The sequence below is a fragment of the Acanthochromis polyacanthus genome, chromosome 6 (genome assembly GCF_021347895.1).
Source record: "Acanthochromis polyacanthus isolate Apoly-LR-REF ecotype Palm Island chromosome 6, KAUST_Apoly_ChrSc, whole genome shotgun sequence".
NCBI lineage: Eukaryota > Metazoa > Chordata > Actinopteri > Pomacentridae > Acanthochromis > Acanthochromis polyacanthus.
Genome location: NC_067118.1, coordinates 26,551,812 through 26,577,227, shown reverse-complemented (window position 1 = coordinate 26,577,227; position 25,416 = coordinate 26,551,812). Strand labels below are relative to the sequence as shown.

Genomic DNA, 25,416 nt, shown 5'->3' with positions numbered 1-25,416 from the left:
GTTGGCAAATTTTCTACACATACTGTAAGTGATCAGGTCAAAAGTCACGACATGTCCGACAGCCTTTGAAGGCAGCATTTGTTGCTCGCAGACAAACCTCCAGCTCTTTGTTGGTTTTAATGTTTTTGCTGCTCAGAAATATTCTCCTGGGAAAAAACTCACAGATATTCCATCTGCTCTTGACAACAAATAGATTAAGTTGGAAAGTAAAATAAAAAGCTCACTCTAACAGAGGCGCAGCAGACAATTATTTTGAATCAATGGACCAGCTCATGTTGCAGACATCTAAGGTCAATGACGCCCCCCTGTGGTAGAAACATTATCTACCACGATTAATGCTGAATGTGAAGCGTTCGGGGAAGAACAAAGTAAAACAAAAAAAGTGAAGCCCAGGTGATTTATTAAAATCGTGAGTAATTTCAGACATATTACATTAACATCCTCCAGGTATATTGAAATGATATGACTGATAGAGCATTTAAATAAAGACTACATACATTATTAAACTAGTCTGAACAGACGACATCAAATCCAACTCATCACAGACTAGCAAATTATAGCTCAGAAATGAACATATCTCAGCCTTCTGCTCTCAGCAAATACGTCTTCTGCCCACAGACACAGACACACACACACACACACACACACACACACACACACACACACACACACACACACACACACACACACACGCATAGAAACAGCAGGCCGACAGCTGCAGCCCTAATGGCAATAATTGTCCCTTAACTGTTCCCCGAAACACCTTCAAGTATCTTTTGAAACGAATGAAAAAAGAAACATAACGTCTGTCTGAAACGTAGTCTTGTCTTTCCTTCACTTCTGGTTCTAAATTCACATAAAACATTTACATCTGGCTTTCAGAGCATCTTCACAGCCACAAAAGAAAAGAAAAAACAGCAATACTACATGGTCTATGCTCAAAGTGCATGTGTACACAGCGCTCTGTATGTCTTCTACCTAAGCCATAACCATAGAAAACAGACTGTAAAGGCACATTAAGCTGAATATTCTTCTGCTAGAATGATATTAAGTTTATTTTAACCTTACTTTAAGTTCCTACAGAGCTGCACTTCCACTAAGAAGCACTGACATAGCGAGAGTGTTGAGTATTGATTAAAAACACTAAAGAAAGTTTGGTCAAAATAATTTTGCCACAATGCAAATATATCCTACCATAAAGTTTGTACTGGTATCACGCCATGCTTCGGTTATGTGTTACAGAGATGCAGAGACAGTTACGCTTACTTCGACTGTTACAATGTGATTATTATACAACATACACATTCAAATTGATTTTTATTTTTTTTAAAAAGTGTCAGTCCTCTATATACAGCAAAGACGTGCATTTAGTCAGTCGGTTTTATTTGTAGTTGAAAAAACCAGATGATTTAGCCTGAGGAGCCATCAACATACTGGCTTGATTCTTGTGTGTGATGTGAATCTGAAAAGAAAATATAAAATGCAAAAATGCCCAGTGAGTTACAGTGTAATCAAACCAAACAATTTCACTAACTTCACTGTTAGTAAGACGAGTAGCTTTAACTGTGAAGCAGCTGTGGTGTCTCTGGGTGGGTGTGTGCCGTATTTACCGTGCAGGGCGGCTGCATCCACGGCTCCCCATCTATCTGCATTGGTAATGCTTTCTTTGTCCTGGATGCAAAGTAGAGAGGTATCAACAACATACAACAATATCAGTGACCTTTGGGTGCAATTAAAATACGAAAAGGTGAATGCAAATGTACGATCTTGTGTAAAGAATCAGCAAACGACGGTCCTCAAGTGAACTCAACGACAAGCCATCACCATTGTCAACACCCAGAGCTCAAGATTGTCGTGTCTCAACAAGTCTTGTGGTTGTTTCTCACCTTATTGTGATTTGTGAAGTTTTAGCGAGCCGCACGGCGCTCTTGAGGCCCGTGTAAATCTGTCCCATCTCCATGGCTCCTTCAAGGCCGACAACCTCTAATCGACGGTCACTGAGATCTGGTGAGAACACAGGGACATACTGAAGCAGCAGCACACAGAGGGAACACAGATCAGTGATGTCAGTCATGTTTACTCTGCATCACAGAGGGCATAAATAAAAGTAACAGATTTATATGTGAATAACCGGGACACACTGTGTGCATCACTTCCTGGATACAGTTATACTCATACTAAAACTACATGTAAGCAATTCAAAGTTTGCTATGTAGTTAAATCTGATTATGATAGATATTTTTATATTACCACGGCGTCATTTCTGTGGCTCATTTGGAAGGATCACTTGTAGGTAAAAGTGGCTTTCATCAACTGACTGAACACGACCAACCCAGGCAGACAGAAAAAGCTAGTAACTAGTGAGTGAACACAGCGACGTGGTTATATATTTTTACTCAAATCAGAGCTAACAGAGTCAACTCTGGACTTGCATTTGTCACATGGTTATAAACTAAACTCCAAATGAGTAGTCTGTGTCTAGGATGTGTGGACAGTCAGGTTTGTTATTTAGCTGGAAAACAAAACTTAGTGATCGGTGTTTTTACAGATAATTTCTGCTGCCCTCAAGTGGTCAGAAAATAACGCAACTGCACGTTTACAGTATATCCAAATGTTTTAAGTTTCATGAATGATTCCTACAACTTATGCACTATTAAAGGATGAGTGTTTCAGGTTTAGTGGGATCTTTGTTGAAAAATACAAGCATATGTGCACATTCTCTCAGCTTTCAGGGGAAAGATCTCTGGCTCGTTCAGGGTAAAAGTCCAAGGTGACCTGAAACTATTTGTTCAATCATAAGAAAGATAAGAATGAACAAGATTGCACTTCACTGTACAGGAAAGGTGTGGGACACTTTTCCTTCTTTGGACTTTTAACTAGCAAGTATGTAAAGCGTTGTATTGAACTTTTTGCTGTGAAGCTCTCTGATCTTCATGTACTCATGAGTCCACTAGAAAATGGAAAACTTTTGCTTAGTTGTATTTTTTTTTTTTGTTTGTTAAAAAGACAGGATCTATTGACAGAAATGGAAAATAAAGCCCATAATTTTGGTTTGTCTAGTGTGTAATCACCAAATAAGAATTGTGTTTTCAGTTCCTTACAAAAAGTCCTTTATAGCTGCAAACGAGTGAGTCCTCTTCTAAGAGTCTAAGAGCATGTTTCACTGACATGTTTCTAGAGTATCCCACCACAGACAAACCACACACTGGCTTTAGAAAGACCATTTTGCACTTTTTAAAAATATTTCTGTGAGGGGAATTCATTTGATTGCAACTGATAGAACACACCAAATCCTACACACTCCTTCTTCAATTGATTACATCGTTGCCTATTTACGCATCCAGGAGACATGAGCCACATTTACATTCATTTCTTTCCTCCTGCTGAATTTAAGGCCAATATTTGGTCTTTGGTGGCACAAGGCAGAGTCTGTGATACTGGTGGAAGACAATCTGTTTTTAGTTAGTGAACACATTTAGACATTTAGTATCCCTCACACTCCCACCGCCTTTCTTCCTCCCCTCTCCCCTCTCCCCTCCTCCCTTTCCCCTGTTCTGTGCATGAGGCAAACGTGCACAGGACACACTGGAGCAGTGTTGTGTGGATCATTTGTTTTCCATTTGCAGAGCCAGGGCTGTGTACAAACGCCTGCTTTTTTTTTAGCGCACACAGAACAAACAGCTATTGGACAGTGAGAAGATATTTACTGAATCGGTCAAAAAATGTACTGTATTAGTGTCACTGATTCTATCTTTTAGGAAACGCCTGCAAAAAAAACATAACAATAGCAAATGAGGTAAGCATCTTCAAACTTTGAAGCAAATGCAGCTCAACAAAACATGGTTCAAATATAAACAACATGTAGCAGTTTTGTATTTGCTGCATATTTGTGGACCAATTTGTTCATGTGCTTAATTAATTTGATTATGTTTAATTTCCCTAAGTTGCTTTGGTTTAAGTGTGTTGAGCTCTCGTGGTCGCTACTGTGTTTTTGTACACCAGCAACTTTGAAAATAATCTGTTTGTTAGTTCCTAAATGTTTCATGATGTGTGGTTTGGTGCTGGGCAAAGATTGTACAGTCAGTATAATTTTTTTTGAGTTTTCCAGAAACAATTAGATTAGGGAAATTTTCATCTGAAAAATATTTATTAGTATTTAAATCCGATTTCTAAGAGTCTCATGTGCACCCTGATTTTTATGTCACTGTTCAGTGGAGTTGAGGTTGATGACAGGATACCTTGGGAAGTCACTTTCAGGATTTCTGGGTTGATGATGACCTCAGGCTCTTCCTGACTCGTCAGTCCCTTAGTGTCCACTTTTTTGGTCTCACCCCATAGGTTGGAGCCACCGTGCATGCTGGGAATGTTCAGGACAGCAACTCCCTCAAGAGACACGCCACTGAGCTCAAGTGCGGTACCACAGCACTGCGAGAAGGTACAGAAGGCCACAGAGACAGTTTTATATCTAAAACTGCGAGCATAAAAGACAAAATGCACATCTGCAGCACCGGCACCGCTGGTGCATTTCTCTCACCTCGATCGTTAAGCTTTCGCTAAGTTTCTTGCAGGAAGCAGAGATGGTTTCTGAAGTGGCAAATTCAAAATACCACAGCTTGTTCTTCATTCTGCAGTTATGAAAAAAAGTGTTTCTTTCAGGATTAAGTGATATTTCACTTTCACAGAACATTTTCTTCTTTTAGCACACGCAGCTCTTCAGAAGGAGCAGGAGTCAAGTGACAACACTTGCTGCCACAGACATCTGCTGTCACCGCTTGAATTCATTGCTATGCAGCTTAAAAAAAAACTGTGACTGCAAAACAGGGAAACACAAAAATAAAACTGGGGACATAAAATTGAAACAGTGTTCCCCAGCCCTGTTTTGTAGTTAAACAGTGTATCTGTTAGAGGTATGATTGTCAAGCAGTGTTTTATTTGATTTATTTTAGTGGGATCTTTTTTTCTTTTTTTGCTTTGTTTGCAGTTCCTTATGAAGTGTCCTAGAAATGTTCTAACAAACAAGAATACCTGCTGTTGAATTTCTGGGGATGTTTCTCTCTCATTGTGTGAAACCGGTGGGCAATGGAGGCATCCTGTCAACACAACACAACACAGCAGTGATCCAAAATCCCAAACTGAAAACAAAATACTTTCTCTTGTGTGGCACATTTCTGAAAAAAAACTCACAACTCCAATAGAGAAGTAGTTGTTGATGATTTCATATGGCACTGGGTCACCTTTCTCCTGATTCTCATCTGTGATAACCTGCACACTCCAGCGGTCCATCAACACCTGAGAGCTGCCCTCAATGTCTTTAAGAATGCGACTCAGATCTTCACCATCGTATCCTGCACAAAATGGAGAGGAGACCAAAATGACTCAGTGCCGTCATTTGCATAAACACAAAATAAAGCATTTTGGAAGAGCGCAGTTATTTAATTATTTTCATAATAAGGCAGTACTCTGACTTTGAATAATTTCTCACCTCCTCCCCAACGCAGACATCGTGCGAGGTCATTTCCGGTGCCCAGAGGAAGCACAGCAACAGGTGGCCGTACCAGCAGATTGGCTTTGTCTGATCGCAAGAAAAGGGGAAAGAAAAAGGAAGTGATTCACAATGATTTCCGCATGCTTTTAGCACAGCTGGTTCAATAGATCTCACCTATTGCATCTAGAATCCATCCAACTGTGCCGTCTCCACCACACACCAAGATTCTGTAGTCTTGCAGATTTCTGAAGAAACTCAGTCTGAAAGAGAGATGATGACAAGAGCTACAACAGCAAATCACGAAACAGGGAAGCATTCACTAAAATGTGGTAAGAAATAATGTAAATTTACATATTTTAACAGAAACTTTATAGTAATGCTGGGCATAATCTGTGTACCAATCACTTACCCTGGTCCAGGGCCACCATTTGAAAGGTTGTACACCTGCCGTGGATTCAGTAAATACTGAAACTTACGCAGGACTCTGAAAAACACATTTCACAGCTAAGCAATCGTATGGAAGTGAATGTCTTCAGGCATGAAAATATTTTCCTATATTTCCTTTGGATCACCTTTCTCCCTGCTTGCCACCACTTTTAGGGTTGACAAACACTAGAAGAGGATGGGTGTTTGGCACAGGGGCAATCTGTGGATTGATAAACAAATAGTGTTAGTTATTATACTAATGAAATCTAAAACACAAAATACATACTACTGGCTGTCAAGTAGCCATTATTCAGCACTGATAACAGCCTTTGTTGTCACCTGAAGCACTTGTCCATCAGGAGTAGTATTGAGCTCACTGTCATCTGCTGAGCACCCATTTTTTACATTATTCGGTCTCTCCTTTAGGAAGAAAAACAAAGTACTGATAAATAGTCTGCACTTCAATCATGCTTGCAGTATTCAAAGGCTTTACAGTCTTTCCTATTCACACAAATGTTCGCACACCAGTGATGGCGAAGCTGCTTGTCTGCCACTGAGAGCAACTTCAGGTTCAGCGTCTTGTCCAAGACGTATCTGCACTTGGAAGGAATCAAGCCACCTTGCAATTAGTGGACAGCTCACTCTACCACCTGAACCACAGTCACTAAGGTACGGAGTAAATAAACCAGAGAAATTCTAACAGTTTTACTTGCCTTTTGAGGACAGGAAAAAAGAAATCTACAGACTGTACCTGTTAAAATACCACACAGGTGAGAAGGCTCTACCAACAACAAGAAACAGCCCTGGGCTGATTTTATCTTCTGCGTTGGTGTGACAGGCACTGTTTGTACTGTACATGCACTTGTGATGTGCCTGAGGATAATTTTGTACCTTTATAACAGGATATATTGCCCACGGTGGCAGGATATGGTCTCTGAGGGGCCCACAGGTACATTCTGTTGGCTCTTGATTTGCACATTCATCATGACGCTGTAAAACACACATACATTTGACAAACAACGTAAACAATAGTGATGACTGACAGAATCCAATTTTATCTTTGAAAAGGCTTTTTTTTTGCATTTCTGCTTCGTTGAATGCCAACAGATGCAAACAACAAGGGTCACAGTCAGGCAATTTGGTAACCAAAGTAGATGCAATGCAACCAAATCACTTCAGTGCTCAGAAACAATTTTACTAAGTATATATTTCTAAAAATCAGTCACGCACTAAGATGCTTCCTCACCATAGTGTGGCACCACACACAGTGTTTCCCTGTTAAGCCTTGGAAGCTCTTGATCTTCTTCTGGCATTTGTCACACTTCCTAGAGTCACAGTTCCCACTCACCCAGTCGTGTGCTGGGACCTGAAAGGCCGGATGCATGTTTAAATGTCCATGTAAGAACACTCAGACATAGGATGCAGTCAAATTTATATTGCACGTGTCACTGCGAAGGTTGTCATGGAGACAACAGCATACCCCTGTTTCTTTCTTTGACTTCACATATGTCCTGGTGCAAGGGGCCGGGTTCCTGTTAGCACAGCGTCCATGGACTGTGTACTTGCAGCCTGCGTGACAGGATACATAAACCAGCTGTTACATTATTTTTTAAACAAATATAAATTACCCTGTAACATGTAAAGCTGCCAGTTATCCAAAAAGAATCATGAAATTCTCAACCATGGTTTGTGCTAAGCGTCACTGCAGTGTCGCCCTCTTGTGGTGGGTTCAGGTACTCACAGGTGCAGCACAGCCCCTGCTTCCTCAAACCCAGCAGCATGCTCTGACACACGTTGCAGTAAACAGGCTTGTTAAAGTGTTTCATCCGCCAAAGGTGCTGCCCGTCCTTCTGAGTCATCTGATTGTTGAAGCAGCAATCATTGAAGATGGCAATGCATGAAAGAGAAGAATTTAATGGTTTAAAATATTTGCTACTGTTTGCATTTAGAACAGAAAAACAGCATTTTTTCAGAAGAGAAGCTTGCTAAAGTTTGAATCAACAACACTACGACTGAGGTCTGCATTTCAACTGTTTTTGCACCCTGTCATGACAAACCCTGATTTGTTGGGACTGCTCATTATGCAGTATGTAGCGTCTCTACATATCATGACATATCACATCAAAACTAACTATAATCTTTCACAAGATTATAAGGCTGCTTTCAATCTGTTTACAGAGTGACCAGAGCTTTCATCCAGATTACACACTTAAATGCTTTTTTTTTTACATGATGTATCAGTCTATCACTTGCTGCATGAAGCATTATGGGTAGTAGCACACAGCAACTGTGAGGGGGCTGAATTCATGCACCCCAGGCTTCAAATGGCCATTGGTGGCTAGAAATAGCCTGAGGGGAAGTCCCTGGCATTGTTGTAGAAGCCAAACCCAGAGTGGAGTTGGTGATTTTAGATCACCACAATGAGCCAGCAGACAGGCCGCTAGTGCCTTTTACATTTTTAGCAACATATGAAACAACACCCACAATACAAAAGGGTTCTGTCACTGGTTTAAGATAACCATTTTTATGTTCTATACCTGATGTTAAGATTATTAATTTCCTCAATCCAATGGAGTGCATTAGCGCAAAAGACTGCTATTTTATGAAAGCACTTAGATTGTGCCGAGTAAATGGAAAACACTTAAGCATTCTTATGGTGCAAAGCTTGCATGAGAGGGGATAACATTACCACACCCTGCAACACTGAGTCGGCAAAAAGGCGGTTTAGAGGCATGGAGGAGGAGGAGGCAAAGGACAGGAGGGAGACACGCAAGGCCAGGGTGTCACAAGAGCAGTTAGCACTTTGTTAGACACCTGCTGTAAAGATTAATTACATCTAAACTCCACTTTTACCAGCAACACTTAATGAATAAGGAAACATGTCGCTTATAAGGCACCTTTAGACCCAGCAAGACCAGCAAGGGAACGTTGTTCATGCCTCCCTCGACCCACTCTTCCAGAGACACTGTACCGCTGCTGTCAGCATCAATTGCTGTCATCATGTCCTTCAGAACCTGATGAAATCACATTTAGTTGTTATTATCCAATCAGCACACACATTTCTATTACTTACAAAGGGCCATATGTTTCCTGTTACTAGTCATGCATGGGAATTGGTGAATTTTAATTGCAGGGAGGCTTATCATTTGATTTATGAACCCTAGCAAATGAGTAACAAGCACTGCCATATACTGTATGTAACACTGTAAAGGCTATCTTGTGCAAACAGATGTGTTGTTTGTGCGTATCATTTTACCATACTGTCATGCCAAAGTGCAGCATGCATAGGTTCTCATGTGTTTGTGGGTAATTTACATTACAGAGTGCACTGTGGAACTTACAGGCTTGAGCTCTGACACATCCCAGTCAAGATATTCTGCAGCATGCATCATCTGAGCAATAATTCGATCCACTTCCTGTTAAAAAGCAACAAAAGACTTCTTTTAGCACTGTGGCTGATATGATACCCCGATGATCTTTCCTGCAAGGTTTTTTCAACAACTTACAGAGCTGTCAAGGACTCCATTGCCATCTCTGTCGTAGAGCCTGAAAGCAACTACAGAGAGAGTGGAAATTAAAGTAGAACTGCTAGAACATTACACAAATTATTTTGAGCTGCAAACAAACAAAGGACTCACACTCTAACTTGTCCCGGGGCTGGCCATCCTCCAGGAGAGAGAAGTAACATGAAACATCCTTCAGGAAGACCTCCTCTACAGGAGAGATGGAGGAGAGAGAGGGGGCTGTGAGTAATGTGGTAACTATATCTGCACAAACAGGATCGTACAGACATGTGGTGATAAATGAATGTATGCCAAATAGGCCATGGCATAAATTGATAAGGGCCTGCTCCAAGTAGTGTGGAGGTAGTGAGCTGAGCGAATACATGGTGTGTATATAATCTCACTGGTACTGTCTTCCTGGGTGGGTTCAGAGTTTTGGAAGGAGCGGAAGAGTCGCTGGCAGAGATCCACAGGGAAGTCCTCCTCTTCTAAATATGTCTTCAGGAACAGACGAAAGCCTTCTTCATTGATGCACTGGGAAAAAATGAATGGAAGAAGTAACTCTTGTGTACAATGGTTCGGTGTGGTTAAATGAAAAGGCTGAAGTGTCTGTCACTGTGATACACATGCTAACTTCCGCAATTTTAAAATTTGTGGCTTCTAGAAATATAGGGAAGATGACGATCAGATTATTGTTACCATGTGAAAACGTGAACATCATATTTGACAAGTGTTGCTTTCATAGAACAACATCCTTATTTTGAGCTCAAGTGTCATGTAAGTAGGAGTCGAAATATTTCTAAAGCCCAAGATGCTACCCAGATACATTTGACCCATTATTAAGAGACAAATAAAGGTCTCCAAAACTGGAGTCATTGCAGGGTGTTCACGTGACCATTAAATTGGACAAAAAAGCTTTAGATTAAAGATTCCAGTCCATCTGTCTGGTGTGGTATCTGTGTTTCTCACATGAATACTAGGCTGCTGGGCTAACAAGCAGTAGTCTCCTGATAACGGTGAACAACAAACCCATTTTTTGTTGATATTATTCCATTTCCCTGGTTCATACCCTGCAGAGCTGCTTCAGTAATAAATAATGTCATAGCAAAGCAGCCAGATCACAAGAGGAAAAGAAAAAAAAGCAAAAGAGAGGGAGACCACGGGAGCTGCATCACGATTCTGAACACACCAACACGTACAATAAATAGTGTCATTGTTCTGTGTATATCGACTGCTATTAACTGGCACCATTGTATTATGGCTGTATTTGTGTTTTCTCCCCATTATAAAGACTCACATTTCCTTCCAATTTTCCAATTCAACTGAATGTAGCCAAACAACACATCAGAAATGACTGAATTGGCTTGTTGCACAAATGAGTTGGCAGTCGACCACTGATGCACAGTATTGGAAAGACCTTTTGTCAATCACATTTGAGCTTACACTGCATGAGGGCAGCCAGCACACTGTTCAGAAAGGCCTTGCTGCGTGGGCTAATCTAAGGAGGTAATTTACATTTGCAGCCTCGCTCAAATGTGCTGCAGATATATTTCTCGTGGACAGTTTAGTCAACGTGATCGATAGCTTTGAACCTAATTAATCAGCATAGGATTATTACGCACTCTCCAATATAGCTGAATCACATTCTCATTTCACACTAAACAGCTACACGGAGAGCTGTGATTCAGTTCAGTTAGGCGCCTTGTGGCTGACATCACTGTGAGTCAGCTTTGGAGGAGTGGACTTGACTGTGAACAGCAGGACGATCTCCCCTCACCTCTCCATGTCTGTGCTGGGCCAGACTGCCATCTGCATCAAATTCCATCAGTACGTCTTTCACCTTCAGGCTGCAGTCTGGAAGCAAAGACACGTAGGTCACACTGGGATACACTTCTGGAAATGAGGGTAGTACAGCAATATTTGAGTTTACTGTGTGTGACCATTTTCAATCCACGTTTCTCGTATATTTTCTCATGTGATTACACAGTAAATATATAGATTCATCTGGAGCACAATAAAACAGGTGTATGTTGGTTTTTTTTTAAAGACAATGGTAGACAGCTACCTCCTCTAGATAAGAGAAACCATGAGCGAGTGTAAATGAGTGTGTGTGTGGGTGGAAGTGGAAGTCGAGGGGAGGGGGGTGGTGGTGGTGGCGTTAAGCGCTGAGAAAGCTGCTTGCCTGCCCGCCCGCCCGCCCGCTTGCCTGTCTGTACTCACATTCAATGTACTGTTGTAGCTGGATAAAGTCGACAGGGTTCAGTTCCTTCACCTCTGGGTTTGTGGGGGTGGACATGGTGCCTGCTTCTGCACTAACTGCCTGCCTGTGTACAGGCGAGAGAAACAGTGAGACACAGACGGAGAGAAAAGAGAAGGTGGGTGCACAGTAGCCCGCTTCTTTGTAAAACATAAAAGCATGGCTGCAAGCGTAAGATAACATCTTCCATCTCGCATAGTAAAAATCCATCATTGTAGACAGGGAGACTCACGCTCAGCATCCAAACTTTGTGTGAAGCAGAAGCAAGAACATGTAGAGCCACGCACATGTAAAAATGTCTTTTACCAGGGGAAACTATGAAAGGGTAACATTTTAACAACACTTGTATGTCACTGTGGTCTGTGTTCATTAACCCACAGCGTGTCCTTAAAATGTGTGTTGATAGCTGTTTTCCTATTGTGCTGCTCTGAAATGCAGCTTCACTGCCAAACATGAAACATTTCTCATTCCTTTAGACTGTTTTAGATCTCACACCATCAGAACATGCCACTAGCAAGTAGAAACTGGGCCAAAAGTCTGGCAGAAATGATGTCAGGCTAAAGCTACCCCTGATACTTGGACTCTAGGGATTCTCTGCATCCTCAGTCTGTTTCCATATAATTACTGGCTCATTTTAGCTCTACAATATACCAGATACATGAAGTGTTTGGTTTAACTTAGTCAGAGAAAATGAAATTGTGTGATAAAAATGCAGACATAAACGATACATTGCTGCAGCAAGCTTTACAAAACCAAACTGGCCTGTCAAGGGACGTCCCCTTCAAACAAAAGGAAGAGACTTAAATGTCATACAGAGCTGACAGTGAGCATGAAATTTGAATCTGAAACAGAAAAGGGGCTTGTGATTGCAATGAAAATTGACCCAGCACATCGCTGGAAGCGTGAAGCCCGAATGAACATTTGGTGGATTTGTAATGCGTACTTTCATCAGAAGCAAACACACCGTTTAAACATAATGCACAGAGATTCTATGATGACGGGAAAACAAGCAGACAAATATACAGTCCATTAATCATTGAATAAAGAGGAGAAACTAGTTAATGGAAGGAGAATGTCGCCAGACCGACATCCTGTTTGTTGTAAAAGCACGTCGATAAAAACGGTTCAATCACAAAATATATGGATGATCAATACAGAATTTATAGAACACCTAATGTACTTCCACTTCTTGTTTTCTAATAATGTGTGCTAGATCTTTCCATCAGGTCTGACATAATCAGCAGCAAGAAAGTGCACACGATGCCCTCCATTCATGGTAAGAAAGGCATTTAAAAGCATTCTCTCATTTACAAACAAAATGTTAAATCAATAAAGAATAAATTGTGCCATTGCTGTATTTAATAATAATTTTAGGGGATTTGGTACTCTAGCCTTTCTTGGTCTGCCATGGCTTGCGACTTATAATGACTAACGCTGGCAAACTTTAGATAGACTTGACTTGTGCTTCTTCCTTTTGCGCAGTGTTTTATCGTTTATCATTATCCTGTAATCACTTCACTGTAATTAGAAAATGTTAATTAGTCTTGCCTTGAAGGAACACATCAATGTTTTATAATACATGCTGAAGAATTTGATGTGTTGTGATAAAAAAAATACAATGTTGTAATTATACTGAATCACTGCAAACTGCATGAGGCTTTTGTTAAAATTAAACTACCATTATGAAGTTATGCACTGCACGCAATCTAAATCAATCTGCACTTCACCTGCATTATCACACAGCAATAATGAACATTTGAAAGCAATAAATACAGTTTTAAGATTTCTTTCTTAGAGTACACATGTTGAGAAAGTACAAATAGTCTGCTTATTGATTTTATTGATGTGTGGAGATGGAAACTGAAGTGCAACAGAAGACTGAAATGGAAAATGGTAAAGATAGCTCTGGAGGAACAAGCTCTACATCAGGCTTTAGAAAATGGTCAGCAGTAATATGATGTGGAGTCACAGATCTATAATGAAAAAACAAGACAAATGCCTTTAAGAGCATCCTGTTAGCATAAAACCAAACATCCAGGAGTAGTTCTGGTAATTATCTATTTCACAACACGACAGCAATTAAAAGAATTACAAGGGAAATGAGTAAAATAGAACAGGATAAATATACTGAAACTGGCATAAGAGTTTTGAAGAGTTATATACATACACTTTGATCTGACACGTTGGATTTCACCAACCATTATATCACCAACTACACAAAAGCAAAATGAAGGAGAATGATAGATTGTATGGTGGTTTTCAGTCCAGGATGATGAGTAGGCCCTCACTGTAAATTTGTTGTTCACACTGTTGTCCACAGGTGTTATTCACACATTAAAGTGCAGCCAGTGCAGGTACCAATGACGGCTGCCTGCACTGAACAGAAAATCAGAGTGCTTAAATAACAAAGAAGGCCTGAGAGAAAGAAATGCAATGATCTGAAAAACCACCCACTACCTGCATGTCATTTGGATCCATTTGCTCTCTTTGGACGCTGAAAGGTTCACACTGTCCTCACTTAATTCCCTCAAAAGGTCAGCAGTGTTGCCTAGCACTTCTGTTTATGCAGACGATCAGATGGGCCAGGTGTGTATCGACAGCAAAGTGACACATGAAGGAATCATGAGACGCCATCTGCTACCGATCACCAGATTATGGCCCAAAACTGTTTATTCTAAAAATATACTCCTGACTCTGACTTCAAACGCTGTCTTATAAATAAACTAAAAATAGGCTTCTGAGTTTATTTGCACATAAAACACACCTCTTACTTCAGATACTGTCCGGGTGTTATCCTTCCTTTGTTGTCTTTAAGCTCTCCAGAAGAGCGTGATGTCATGTGCCGCATCACATCTATTTTGTCTCCTTACCAAATGAGTGTCATCATCATTATTGTCTGGTTCAGCGAGATCTTGAGCCTATCTGGGTAATCTGATTCCTCACTTCCTTATTAGATAATGATTTGCATGTACAATGCAGAAAGGGAATCAGGGCCAGTCAGAACATGGAGCACAGGAAGAAGCATTCATGTACTTAGAGGAGATGGATGGAGTCATATATACTGAGCCAGTTGTCTGCACACACAAACATGGGATGGACTTTTGAAAAACAGTGGCACCAACTAAATGAGTTTACTGAATCAAGCATACATATTTCAGGAGGTTTTGAGAATGTCTGAAGCTTGCTTAGACTTAATACAGGCCATGGGACTAACTCGACTCTCAGTAAGGTCATGTTGCTGGGCTGAAGCTAAATGGTAGATGCTTTATAGGAGAACTGTTTACATTTCTTTATAGAAACATTTATGTGGAAGAATCTCTGTTGTGTAGACATAAGAAAGATTTAAACAGGAGTCCCGCAGTCATCATTCAGTGTGATTTACTTTGGTCCGCTCTGCTGACAGACAGTCTGAAGTATTATTCTGTTTGAACGAAATGTCACTCCATATAATCAGTGCAAAATAAATGGTGCGAGTCATATTCTGCATAGACACAAACTAAAGTTTCACTAGTGGTTCTTCAAATAGCACTAAAGAACGATTTAAACGTTAAAGTGGTTAGTAACAGCTCATGACAGCAACATCTACTCACCAATCAACTTCTAAAAAACATCTGTTTACAGTCTGACACTCACTTTTATTTCTGACCACTTAACTGAAAAACACTGAAGCAACAGCTTCATAAAAAGTCACATGGTGAAATAATTAGAGGATTAGAGTTGGATGGTTAAGTTGGTATTTTTCTTCACAGATGCCATGTGTTTAATTATGAACTCTTCATGTCTAAATGGAAAATTGTCAACAGCCATAAAACCACTCTCTTTACAAGAATCAGTTCAAGGTATACTTGGGGATGACCTTTTTTCCATGCAGGCTAATGTTTGTGCAAGCTGTCATAACGCCCACGCCTTGTGTCAAGGAAATCTGCTGTTTTGCAACACTTGCAGAGTGTAAGTCAATGGCTCCGTCATTCTGTGGTTGGAAAACACTGCGTAGGTGCTTTGAAGTAAGTCTGCATGTAATGCTGGGCATTTGTTTTCCTCCTGAAACTACAACAATTCTCTTCACTGAAGTGTGTGCAGATTGCATCAGATTAACAGAAGGGGAAGGACGGACATGCTTGGTTGCTATGGAAAGTGTTTCCCTCCATCAGCTGCTCTCCGTCAAAGTGCTGCCACGGCTGACTAACAGGTAGGAGGATCCACTGGCAGAAAGGGAGGTAGCCAGCTAAGGGAAAGGGAGGCCAGTTATTGTGAGTCTTCCCTCTTCAGCTGCACCTCCTCCCACATCACAAGTCTCATTTGGCCTTCAAAACCAGGGGCCACCCTCTAAATTGCATTCTACATGCAGATGCTACTGTGACTCATTGCATGAACAGGGGAATACTCCCTTACTATAAATGGACTGTTTGCTTTAGGGGTCAATTTGCAGGTTAAGCCAGAAGTTACAAACCACTACCAGGGGGAAAAATGGCACTTCTTCATGTTTATGTATCCCTGGAGCTGCAGCCTGTAACCACTACTTCCCTTGTGTTATTTGTTTTACATCTTCACTTGCTTCAGTCACTGTAATATTGACAAATGTATTGTTGAAATAATTTATTTGATTAATTTATGGGACTAAACAGTGTCTTGCATAGGTGGGTGATTCTTTTACAGCTGGTGTATAATTCATCCATGACAGATGTGCATTAATGCAGGAAGCTGGTTGAAAACAACTGCACGATCACGGCCAAGCATGCTCTGTTAAAACAGGGCTTCCCTTGTCTGCTACTCTATGGTGATATTTGTGGAATTGGGTGGTATGCAAACAGTCTCCGGTTAGTAGGAACACTGGAGAAAATGAAGACAACAAACATGGGTTGTAAATCAGACCAAAAAAATGGAAGAAAAAAAAACACACAAGACATTCACCACAGCATGAATCACAGATTTCTTGGAAAATGTAGGCGAGGCTTTGCTCGCTCCCCAGCTTCAAAGTGATGACTGCCCATCACTCTGAGTTCAGACTTGAATGTGACTTACATAATAGCTTTTTTTGTGTGGAGGCAGCCTTGTAGAACACCATACTGCTTTCAAAAAAAAGAAAAAAAACCCTCAAACCTGCACAGACTTGTGAGGGTGCATGCTGTCATACAGCAGCCACACTCACTTTTATGCTGGAAATATTTGCACATAACAGAGAGTCTCGTCTGGTTCGCCCACAGAGCTATCCATAACTGAAAATGAAACAACACTGAGTGTCTCAAAAAAAATTAACTGATTTGAAATGCAATTATAAAGTATTCTATCAGATCAGCACATCATGGACTTGATAATATACTGATCACATTTGCTAAATTGAATCATTATTTAAATATAAATGAGTGAGCCTAACTCTGAGCAAATAGAGGACGTAACAAATCACAGCATGACACCATGATGTGATAATAAAGTAGGGACAGTTTAGTGAGGAATAGAAAAGTTGCAGTCAATTAGTAATCCATGATTCAGGCTGGGGTGATGATATAATAAAGGAAGTAACGGTTAACTGGAAGATGCAGTGACTGTATTTAGAGAAGTGAAATAATCTGCAAACAAAAACCTTCGATGCCACTTCTCAGAGCAACGGTAAACACTTACTAAATAAACCACAAATCACAAAATGGGCTGAATTCTAGTGCATTTATAGCCTCTAGCCTCCGACATAAACATTAACAAAGACACAATTGACCTGACAAGTGTATTGATTGCCTCTGCCTGAAAACTCTCTTCCAGCTACAAAACAAATGAACACCATGGAGATTCTCCAGTTTTGTAATTACCTATTCATAGCATAACGTACATGCATCTCAGCCCAGTAAAGCATCACAAGGAAATAAAGTGGTTCTGTAACGAAGAGTTCATGCAAATAAAGTGATAAAAACAAACCTAGAAAAATCTAGACTATTCTGTATGTTTACTTTTTTCCAGTTAACATGAGGGGTCAGAGTAACACTCCTCGTGACAGTGAAAGCAGAGCCTGACCAACGACACACAGAAGTAACAGTGTCCACCAACGTCCACCCTTATCTACTCCACGACATGAAGAATTCTGCTGTCCCAGTAGTGGCTAAAAACATAATGAAAACCTTAAGCGACATTTAATGTTGCCGCACTCATATTCTCAGATAGGGGTCACCCAGATAAGACCCTATCAGTTGGGGGCAAAGGCACAATAAACTGTTTGCTCAGTGTACAATTGGCTGTAAAATGTATTGGTAAATGTAAATAAAGCTTATCATCACTGAGTATCTGTAGACAAAATTTCCAGTCTCTTCTCAGTGCTCACACTGACAGACAAATTGCTCTCTGTAAATAGACTGAGAGAAGGGTTCCCTGCTGGTAACTCAAGTAGCCTGACATGAACAATCATTTCACACTGTAAAGGGAACTGAAATGATGCATGTTTATGAGCCTTTAAAAAGGCAGAGGGCAGGACATTAAAATGCAAAAGGCCTCCTCTGCTGGTTGTTTTTTTGCTGAGTGAATTACTCTGTTATTAGCACACGATTATGTGCAGCACTGTCTCTTTATATATGCATAGATATCATAAACATGCACGGAGCTGAAAGCAGTCAATCACCAGATGCATCCTCTCCGATTTTCAATTCAACTCTTGACAGCAGCGCGAAATCAACGGGCTAAAATTGTCTCTCCCGTGTTTGACTGGCGTTTATCCGCAGCTAAGAGACGTTTTAGAGCTGCAATGAAACTTCAATCAATACGAGTCGGGACCTGCGGTGTTTGTTTTTGAGTCATTTACCTCTCAGTTGGCTCTCGGCTGTTTGTCTGTGGGGAACCGTCGCGGTGCAGCAGAACAGCCGGTCCGAAATCCTGCTGTCAGACGGGAAGCAAAGTGGCCGTTAACTTTAAATGTCGGCAGCAGGTCGGCGGAGTGGAAGCGGTGAACTAGTGCCGAGCAGAGACTGAGTGAGGAATGGATCCCTCCTGTCAAGCACCGCCTCAGCTGCTCAGCGCCCTCTCTGCTCACCAACACACACCCGCTACGCCGGGCTGCTGCCTCCATCAGCCAAGTTGTAAAGTCACGCTCGTTAAAATTATGCAGTCGTGTCCGGTAATAGGGCAATTATCATTCTGCTATCCGGAGGAAATCAATGTAGTATACATTTCAATGCTTTTAACAACCGAATGACCGTAGCAGTGTTATTATCAATGTTTATGGTGAAACTTACAGTGTGTCTGGTGCACTCAACTTACTCAGAAATAGCTATGTGCTACTAGCTAGTTAACGTTTACAGCTAATTTTATTTCTCACAAAAATAAGTGGTTTTGGGTACAACAAAACTACAGGACCACATAGAACCTTTGAAACTAGCCCATTAAATATCCTCTGTCCTAGTTTTCACAAAAATAAACTACAGGCCTCATAAAAAGAAAATTTACTAATGTGAAGCTAGCTAACACGTTAGTGCAGTCATCTTTTTGTGTCTTTGCTACCCGTCATTATTAACCAAAAGTAATACATTTAATAACAGATAAAGTAGGGCTGTGAAGATTAAACTGTCTAAATGTACATGCATATTTTTACAAATGAGTCAAAAGTACAGTCAGTGCTGCTGTTGTTTCTTGTAGTTTTGACAAGAACTGCATCTGGCAAGTGAAGGGACTATTTAATGGCCATCTACAGTCAATCAGGAACGAGTATTCTGTGTCATTTATTATTATAATTAGTTTGTTTTACAGAAACTACTTTTTTTTTTTGCAAATTAGCAAAGTAAAAAAAGTGATACTCAGTACTCCACACTATGTATTTGATAGCTGTAGAAACTGTTTTTTTCCCCACCAATGAGTCAACAGCTAGTACCGTCTCTATGGTTACGTGCAGTTTTAAGGTACATTGCGCATTGATACGGCAGGTGACAGGGACTATTTATGGGTCCCCTGCAGCCAATCAGAAAGGAGTATTTTGTTATTTTTTTTTAATTTAATAAGTAGATTTTTGCAGATTAGAAAAGGGAAATATTACACTTATTACTTCCCTACACTACATTTATTTGATAGCTGTACAAACAGGCATTTTACAAAGTCAAAATTTTACGTATATAACATGCTTGTTTTAGGTTACAGTATTTTTCAGGATCAAACACCCAGAAGTATGTAAAATAGTTAATGTAAATTCCATACTTGAATGCATCAGAACTGAGATTATAGTAATTCTGCATTTAGTACTTTTCAAAACACTGAGCATTTTTTTACACAACATATACTTTGACTACTTTTACTTGATGTGAACACTATCTCAAGCACTGTATATGTGTTTCTTGTGGAAATATTTGTATATCTTGAACACTCTGAGGTGTATGTGAAAACTGTCAGTGCCGTTGTTCATCGTGTACCATCCAGCCACATCACATAATGATGTGTGCTGACATTAACTAAGCCACGGTATTTGGTAAAGCACATGATTTCACATTCCAGTGACCACAATGGTGAGGGATTAGGCTCCACAATGAGGACGAGGCCGGCAAGAGAGAATAACAGACACGGAAAACATGTGGGTGTCTGGGTTAGACAGAGAAAACGAGAGTGAGTCAGGTCAGAGGAATCAGTTCTTTTTCTGAGTTTTGTGCTTAAACTTTCCTCTGTTTTCATGAACTGGATCAGCACCAAATCACAACCCATATCTCCTCTTCGATGCCCTGATTTCTTAAAAGCAGCATTTCTGTCTTGATTGATATCTCTAAATGATATTTTCATCTGATATTCCCTCAAGAAATCTAGCTCCCCACAGATCTCTGATGACATGGTGTGGTAAAATAAGGAACTGCATTTTTTCCTAATTAAGATGCCAAATATAAAATCAGGTTATCCCAATGAGAAAATCCATTATTTTAAGATGAAGTCTGACATTTTATTACTTTCTTGTCTGTACAACACGGTACATAACAGACACAAAACAAATAAAAACATTAACAAGGAAAATAGTAAAGGGCACAAACCACTTGTGTGGGCTTATATACTGTCAGCTGAAGTCTTGTCTTACTACAGCAAAAAGTGACTGATGGTAAAGCATTTTCTCTCTCAAAAGCTTTAAGAGTGACTTACAAATATTTGTACAATCTCCAAGCGGTGTCTTTTAGTGGCATGTCAGTGAAAAGATGTTTGATATTTGTGAATAATGAGAAGATCAATGTCTATATTTCAATCATCAAAAAAATGACATAAGGATCACAGAACAAGTGAACCATTACAATTTGTCAAATAAAAGTCATTATATATAGTTAAATCCCAAATGTTAAACCTCAAATTTAACACTCTGACTGGACTCAACATACAGACGATATGTACAACTGAGGCAACAAAGAAACACAAAATCAATTTTTCTTTCTGCAATGACCTTCAAATGCACCGAAAAAGGCAGATTTCCATACATCAAACGGCAACATCTTCAAGCATGATTGTGTAAAAGGCAACACAATAAATAAAACAAATGGCACAGAAGGTTCGGACAATCTAAATTGGGAAGCACAATGTCTTGCGAAATATTCACAGGAAACTAAACACTAAAGCAAGCACGTGGAAAATCTTCAGAGCTGACGGACCTGCACAGGCTGACTAAATGAAACTGAGATAAACAAAAATCACAATCTAATTACAGTGAGGAGTATAACATTTATAATTCAATATAGTATTTGTATTTACAAGCATTTATACAACCGAGGACATTAAATGGGGGTTCAAGCTTATTACTACATCAGGACATGGAGCAGAACAATCAGATCATATAATGCACTAAATATAAACCTTGTAAACATCACATCTCACCTTTTATCTTAGATATCAGTCAGATTACGTTTATTTGCCAGGTTCATAAAGTATTTGTCCTTACTTTAAGGCATAGGTATCAAGCTTAGGAGTGAGCCTAAGATTTTATTTTAAATAAGCCAGATTTACTCAGAAGGTTTCATTCCATAAAGAGAAACCAACGCATCACAGCAAACCCCCAAGCAAAACGTCCCCACTTGTCTCTTGATCAGCTCAGCTAAATGTACAGTTATAAGATCTCCTCCACTCCGTGCGCAAAGATCATAACCAGGCCGGGCTCCAGGATCATATCCTCCCCCATATGCTGATTCTCGCAGGCCATCACCACCACTGCCTGCTTGCCAGGGATACGCTTGGCAACGTAGTTCTCATAGTAGCGCCTGTTCATCTGCCGCGTCTCCAGAGTGGCCAGTCCCTGCGGCCAGTTACGCTCGTGGGCGTTCTCGATCAGGTCGTTCACAATTGAGAGAGGACAGCCGCTGTCGATGAGGGAGCGCTTGATGACTGCCTGGAGCACGGCATCAGGAGTGGAGATCATACCGCCCCAGCGTGTCACTCTGGCAGGCTGCATGGAGTTCACCCACCTGAAGATGAAAGGGAAAAGGAGATTAAAAACCTGCTTAACCTTTCAACAACAAACGGGAGAGAACAAGTAACTTCACTTACTCCAGGATCTCATTGTACTCGATGCTCTCCTCAAGGTTTTGCAGGTTGGGGTTTGCACTGCGGATTGCTCGCATGTAGGCTTTTAGCAGCTGAATGTCTCTTTTCTAGACAGCAAGATTAATGCTGTCAGTTATAGATTTCATAAAATTTTCTAAAACTAAATAGAAATCTTTGACTGTCCAGTTAATGAGTCTGGTGGCCACATATTAGGATATACATTCTAAACATAGACCTTATCAATGCTGCACTGACAGATATTGTAATCACAGAGTCAATACGGCCCATCGTATCAAACATTACATACACTGAGGCATTCATGGACATATTCTGTACCACAAATAAAAATCACAATGAAATTATTTATTGGCAGACAAACATTGCACAAAAAGTCATAACTCACACCCAAATGTTTGAAGCACTTTCAAATCCTGGATCCCAAAAAGCATTATAGAATTTGAATTCAACCACATTACACTAAGTACACAGTGCAGAATAATGTGGTTGCTATGCAAAATAAATATGCTTCTGGCAATTTCTAAACAAGTTTAACAGCATTTTTCAGGGCTAGACCAACATAAAAAGTATTTTGTGGTTGATACATTAATGAGCCAGTGTAATGCGCTTACTTGTTCTCCCAACTGGTGTTTATGTTCTACCACAGTTTTCTCCAGCTCTGAAATCTTAGTCTGTTGCTGCTGGACGACACTCCGCAAATGTTTAATGCAGTTGTGGTTGGGCAGCTCATCTTTGGGCATTTCAAGCCTGCAAGAATAAAAGACAAAATGGTGAGGAAAATAGAAGATAAATACCAAACTACACAAAGGACAGATCACACAATTTTCAAATCACTTATTTATAACATTTTAAAGTGTACGTTTTTTAAAGACGATTATTATTATTATGCCACTTGGTTTTCTTCTGCTTTTTGTCACTTGGGATTTTGCATATTTTCTGCCAAATGAAAGCCACTTACCCACATCCCTCCTCACAGTTGACGGGCCTTTTGGGGTTGTGCTCACAGTCCTTGAGATGTGACTGCAGCTGGTCCAAACGCAGTGTGGCTGTGCAGCCGAAGCTCGCATTGTCACAGTTGATCTGAAGTTTGGACAGCATGTTGCGCATGATGCGGGGCACAGGCCGTAGGTGAGCTAGCGTCACTACTGTGCGGTCAACAGGACAAATCTGCTGCTGCGCAAACCACTGTGTTATACAGGCATTGCAGAAGGCATGTTCACAGTGTGGAGCCTAAAATGAAAATGAAAGCATGCCATCCAAAACATAAGAAATCTGCAAAACACATACAATTAATGGTGGGTCATCTTTTGAACAGGGACTTGCCTGCACTGGTTCTTCTAGCACTCCACTACATATTGGGCACAGCAGGTCTTCATCCACCTCCCCTTGGAACCTTGTAACGTCGTACCCCATGGTACATTACCCTCAACCTCCTGAGCAACACACAACCAAGAAAATGAAGTTTTCAGACGACTTTGTTGTGCAAAGATATGACTGAATATTCACACGAACAGAACTGGGCAAAAATTGTAGGCACTTCAGAGATTTAGATTCTCAATCTGTCGCATCAAAGGGGAATCTGATTGGGACTAAATTTATTCTGTAGCGTGACAAAGACCCTAAAAATACTGGGTCATAAAGAACTCTCTTTTGTGACGAGAAGAACAAAGAGTCTTGCAACGAGTGGTATGGTCCTCACAGAGTCCTGATTTCAACATCATCACAGCCCAAATATGTGGGGTGTTCGCCATTATGCTTGGAATAACTCACCTTGAAAAATGGTTCTCAACTATGCCAAAGACAATTGATGCACAGGATATTACTTTGATTTACTATATTCTTTAACTACAGTTTGTTGAACAAAAAAATAAAACAATTACCACTCTTTACTTTTAGTGGCTAAATCTTTTGCACAGTTCCATATACATACATTTTAAGTCCATCTCACTCACAAAAGTCCTCAAATGCGTCCATTCAGGTTTTGATGTATTGCTGATAAGTCACATCTGGCAGCAGATATAATCACTGTGGAAAGAGACACACACACACCCTGCAAAAAAAAAAATAACAACATTTACACAGATTATTTTATTTGCAGTTGACTATTAGGCAGCTGATTTTTAGATCGGCTAGAAACACAATGCAATCAAATCACACATCATAAATACAACATCGATGCAGCCTTTCTGGAGACATTTTCAAGTGGCACTGAGCTCAGTGACTTTAACGTTTTCTTAAAGTTATCAAGCAACACATACTCTTTGCCATCATAACCCAATAATGGCAACAAATCGCAAATAACCATGAGTTCTACTATTAAGTCATTGTGAGCTATAAAGGCACCATGACTCAAGAAATTGAGCACCCAGCCATATTTCTACTCTAGCCACCAGCGGTGCCCTTGATTCGAAGTTGTGTGGTTCTCTAATGTTTTCCCCTACATGTGAAACTGCACCAGCACACCTTTAAAATCTAATGAGAGTATCCTATGCTATCCCAGCTGACTGGTGGCTGACCTAATTTCAGAGAGAGAAATACACACCGGTCTACAGGCGATTTTCAGATCTTTTCTCTCTCATCGCTCTCGGCATGCTTTGCAAACAAGCTAGCTAAGGCTCAACGCTATCGTGAGCTACGTGCATCCTATTTCGCTGTTAACGGTACATTAATGCGATGTTTCGGGATTTCAAATGAGCTAAACAGATGTAACCGTAAATAAATATCGTAGTGCTTCAGTTCGGTTAACAGCACAGCTTGCTGGTCACGAATTATATATAGCGGACGCCTGCTAACCAGCTAGCCCTGTTCGCAACTGTGGTACCTTTGGTTTCCTCAGGATATTAGCTACCGAGCTAACCAGACAGAGCTCAGTCTGGGCAAATTACACCGAGAAATACATGTTTACACTCAGTCACATTAGGTGAAAATATCACAACGAACTAGTATACTTACTCGGGCATGTAGCAAAACAGATCTTTATGTCGATTTTTATGTATTTTCGGACGTCCTACTGCAACTAGCCGCTTGTTAGCCACGTCCTGTGCTACATCCTACACTTCTGCGTCGTCGATACGCAGGCGGATGGATACGTCATGACGTAAACAGGAGCTTATGATTGGTCCGTGAAATCTATCTTCTCAATTTTTGAAATTAGTATTTTTGTCAATATATTTAACTACTTCAGCATAATAATGAAATTCCTCTTTCCAAGCCATACGGTGCTGCGATCCTCTGTGTGACAGAAGGTAAATAGAAAGGAA

General features: G+C 40.4%; 2 protein-coding genes across 2 annotated transcripts; both read right to left on the bottom strand.

Moving 5' to 3' along the window:
• Positions 1–383: 383 nt before the first annotated feature.
• On the bottom strand, positions 384–18,701 carry dgkaa (diacylglycerol kinase, alpha a). The gene is made up of 24 exons (XM_022206380.2): positions 18,453–18,701; positions 11,635–11,738; positions 11,192–11,268; positions 9,819–9,948; positions 9,550–9,624; positions 9,418–9,467; positions 9,253–9,327; positions 8,809–8,925; positions 7,653–7,770; positions 7,392–7,480; positions 7,158–7,277; positions 6,803–6,901; positions 6,251–6,331; positions 6,058–6,131; positions 5,895–5,969; positions 5,660–5,745; positions 5,483–5,572; positions 5,185–5,345; positions 5,026–5,090; positions 4,535–4,625; positions 4,239–4,425; positions 1,887–2,004; positions 1,611–1,671; positions 384–1,462 (listed from the first exon to the last, which is right to left on the bottom strand). Exons 2-24 carry the CDS (start codon positions 11,708–11,710, stop codon positions 1,382–1,384), a joined length of 2,196 nt encoding a protein of 731 aa, XP_022062072.1. The 5' UTR covers positions 11,711–11,738; positions 18,453–18,701; the 3' UTR covers positions 384–1,381.
• Positions 18,702–20,547: 1,846 nt separating this feature from the next.
• Positions 20,548–25,252, bottom strand: rnf41 (ring finger protein 41). Its single transcript, XM_022206381.2, has 7 exons — positions 25,109–25,252; positions 24,109–24,206; positions 23,480–23,589; positions 23,115–23,386; positions 22,768–22,903; positions 22,142–22,245; positions 20,548–22,059 (listed from the first exon to the last, which is right to left on the bottom strand). Exons 3-7 carry the CDS (start codon positions 23,567–23,569, stop codon positions 21,705–21,707), a joined length of 957 nt encoding a protein of 318 aa, XP_022062073.1. The 5' UTR covers positions 23,570–23,589; positions 24,109–24,206; positions 25,109–25,252; the 3' UTR covers positions 20,548–21,704.
• Positions 25,253–25,416: the final 164 nt, after the last annotated feature.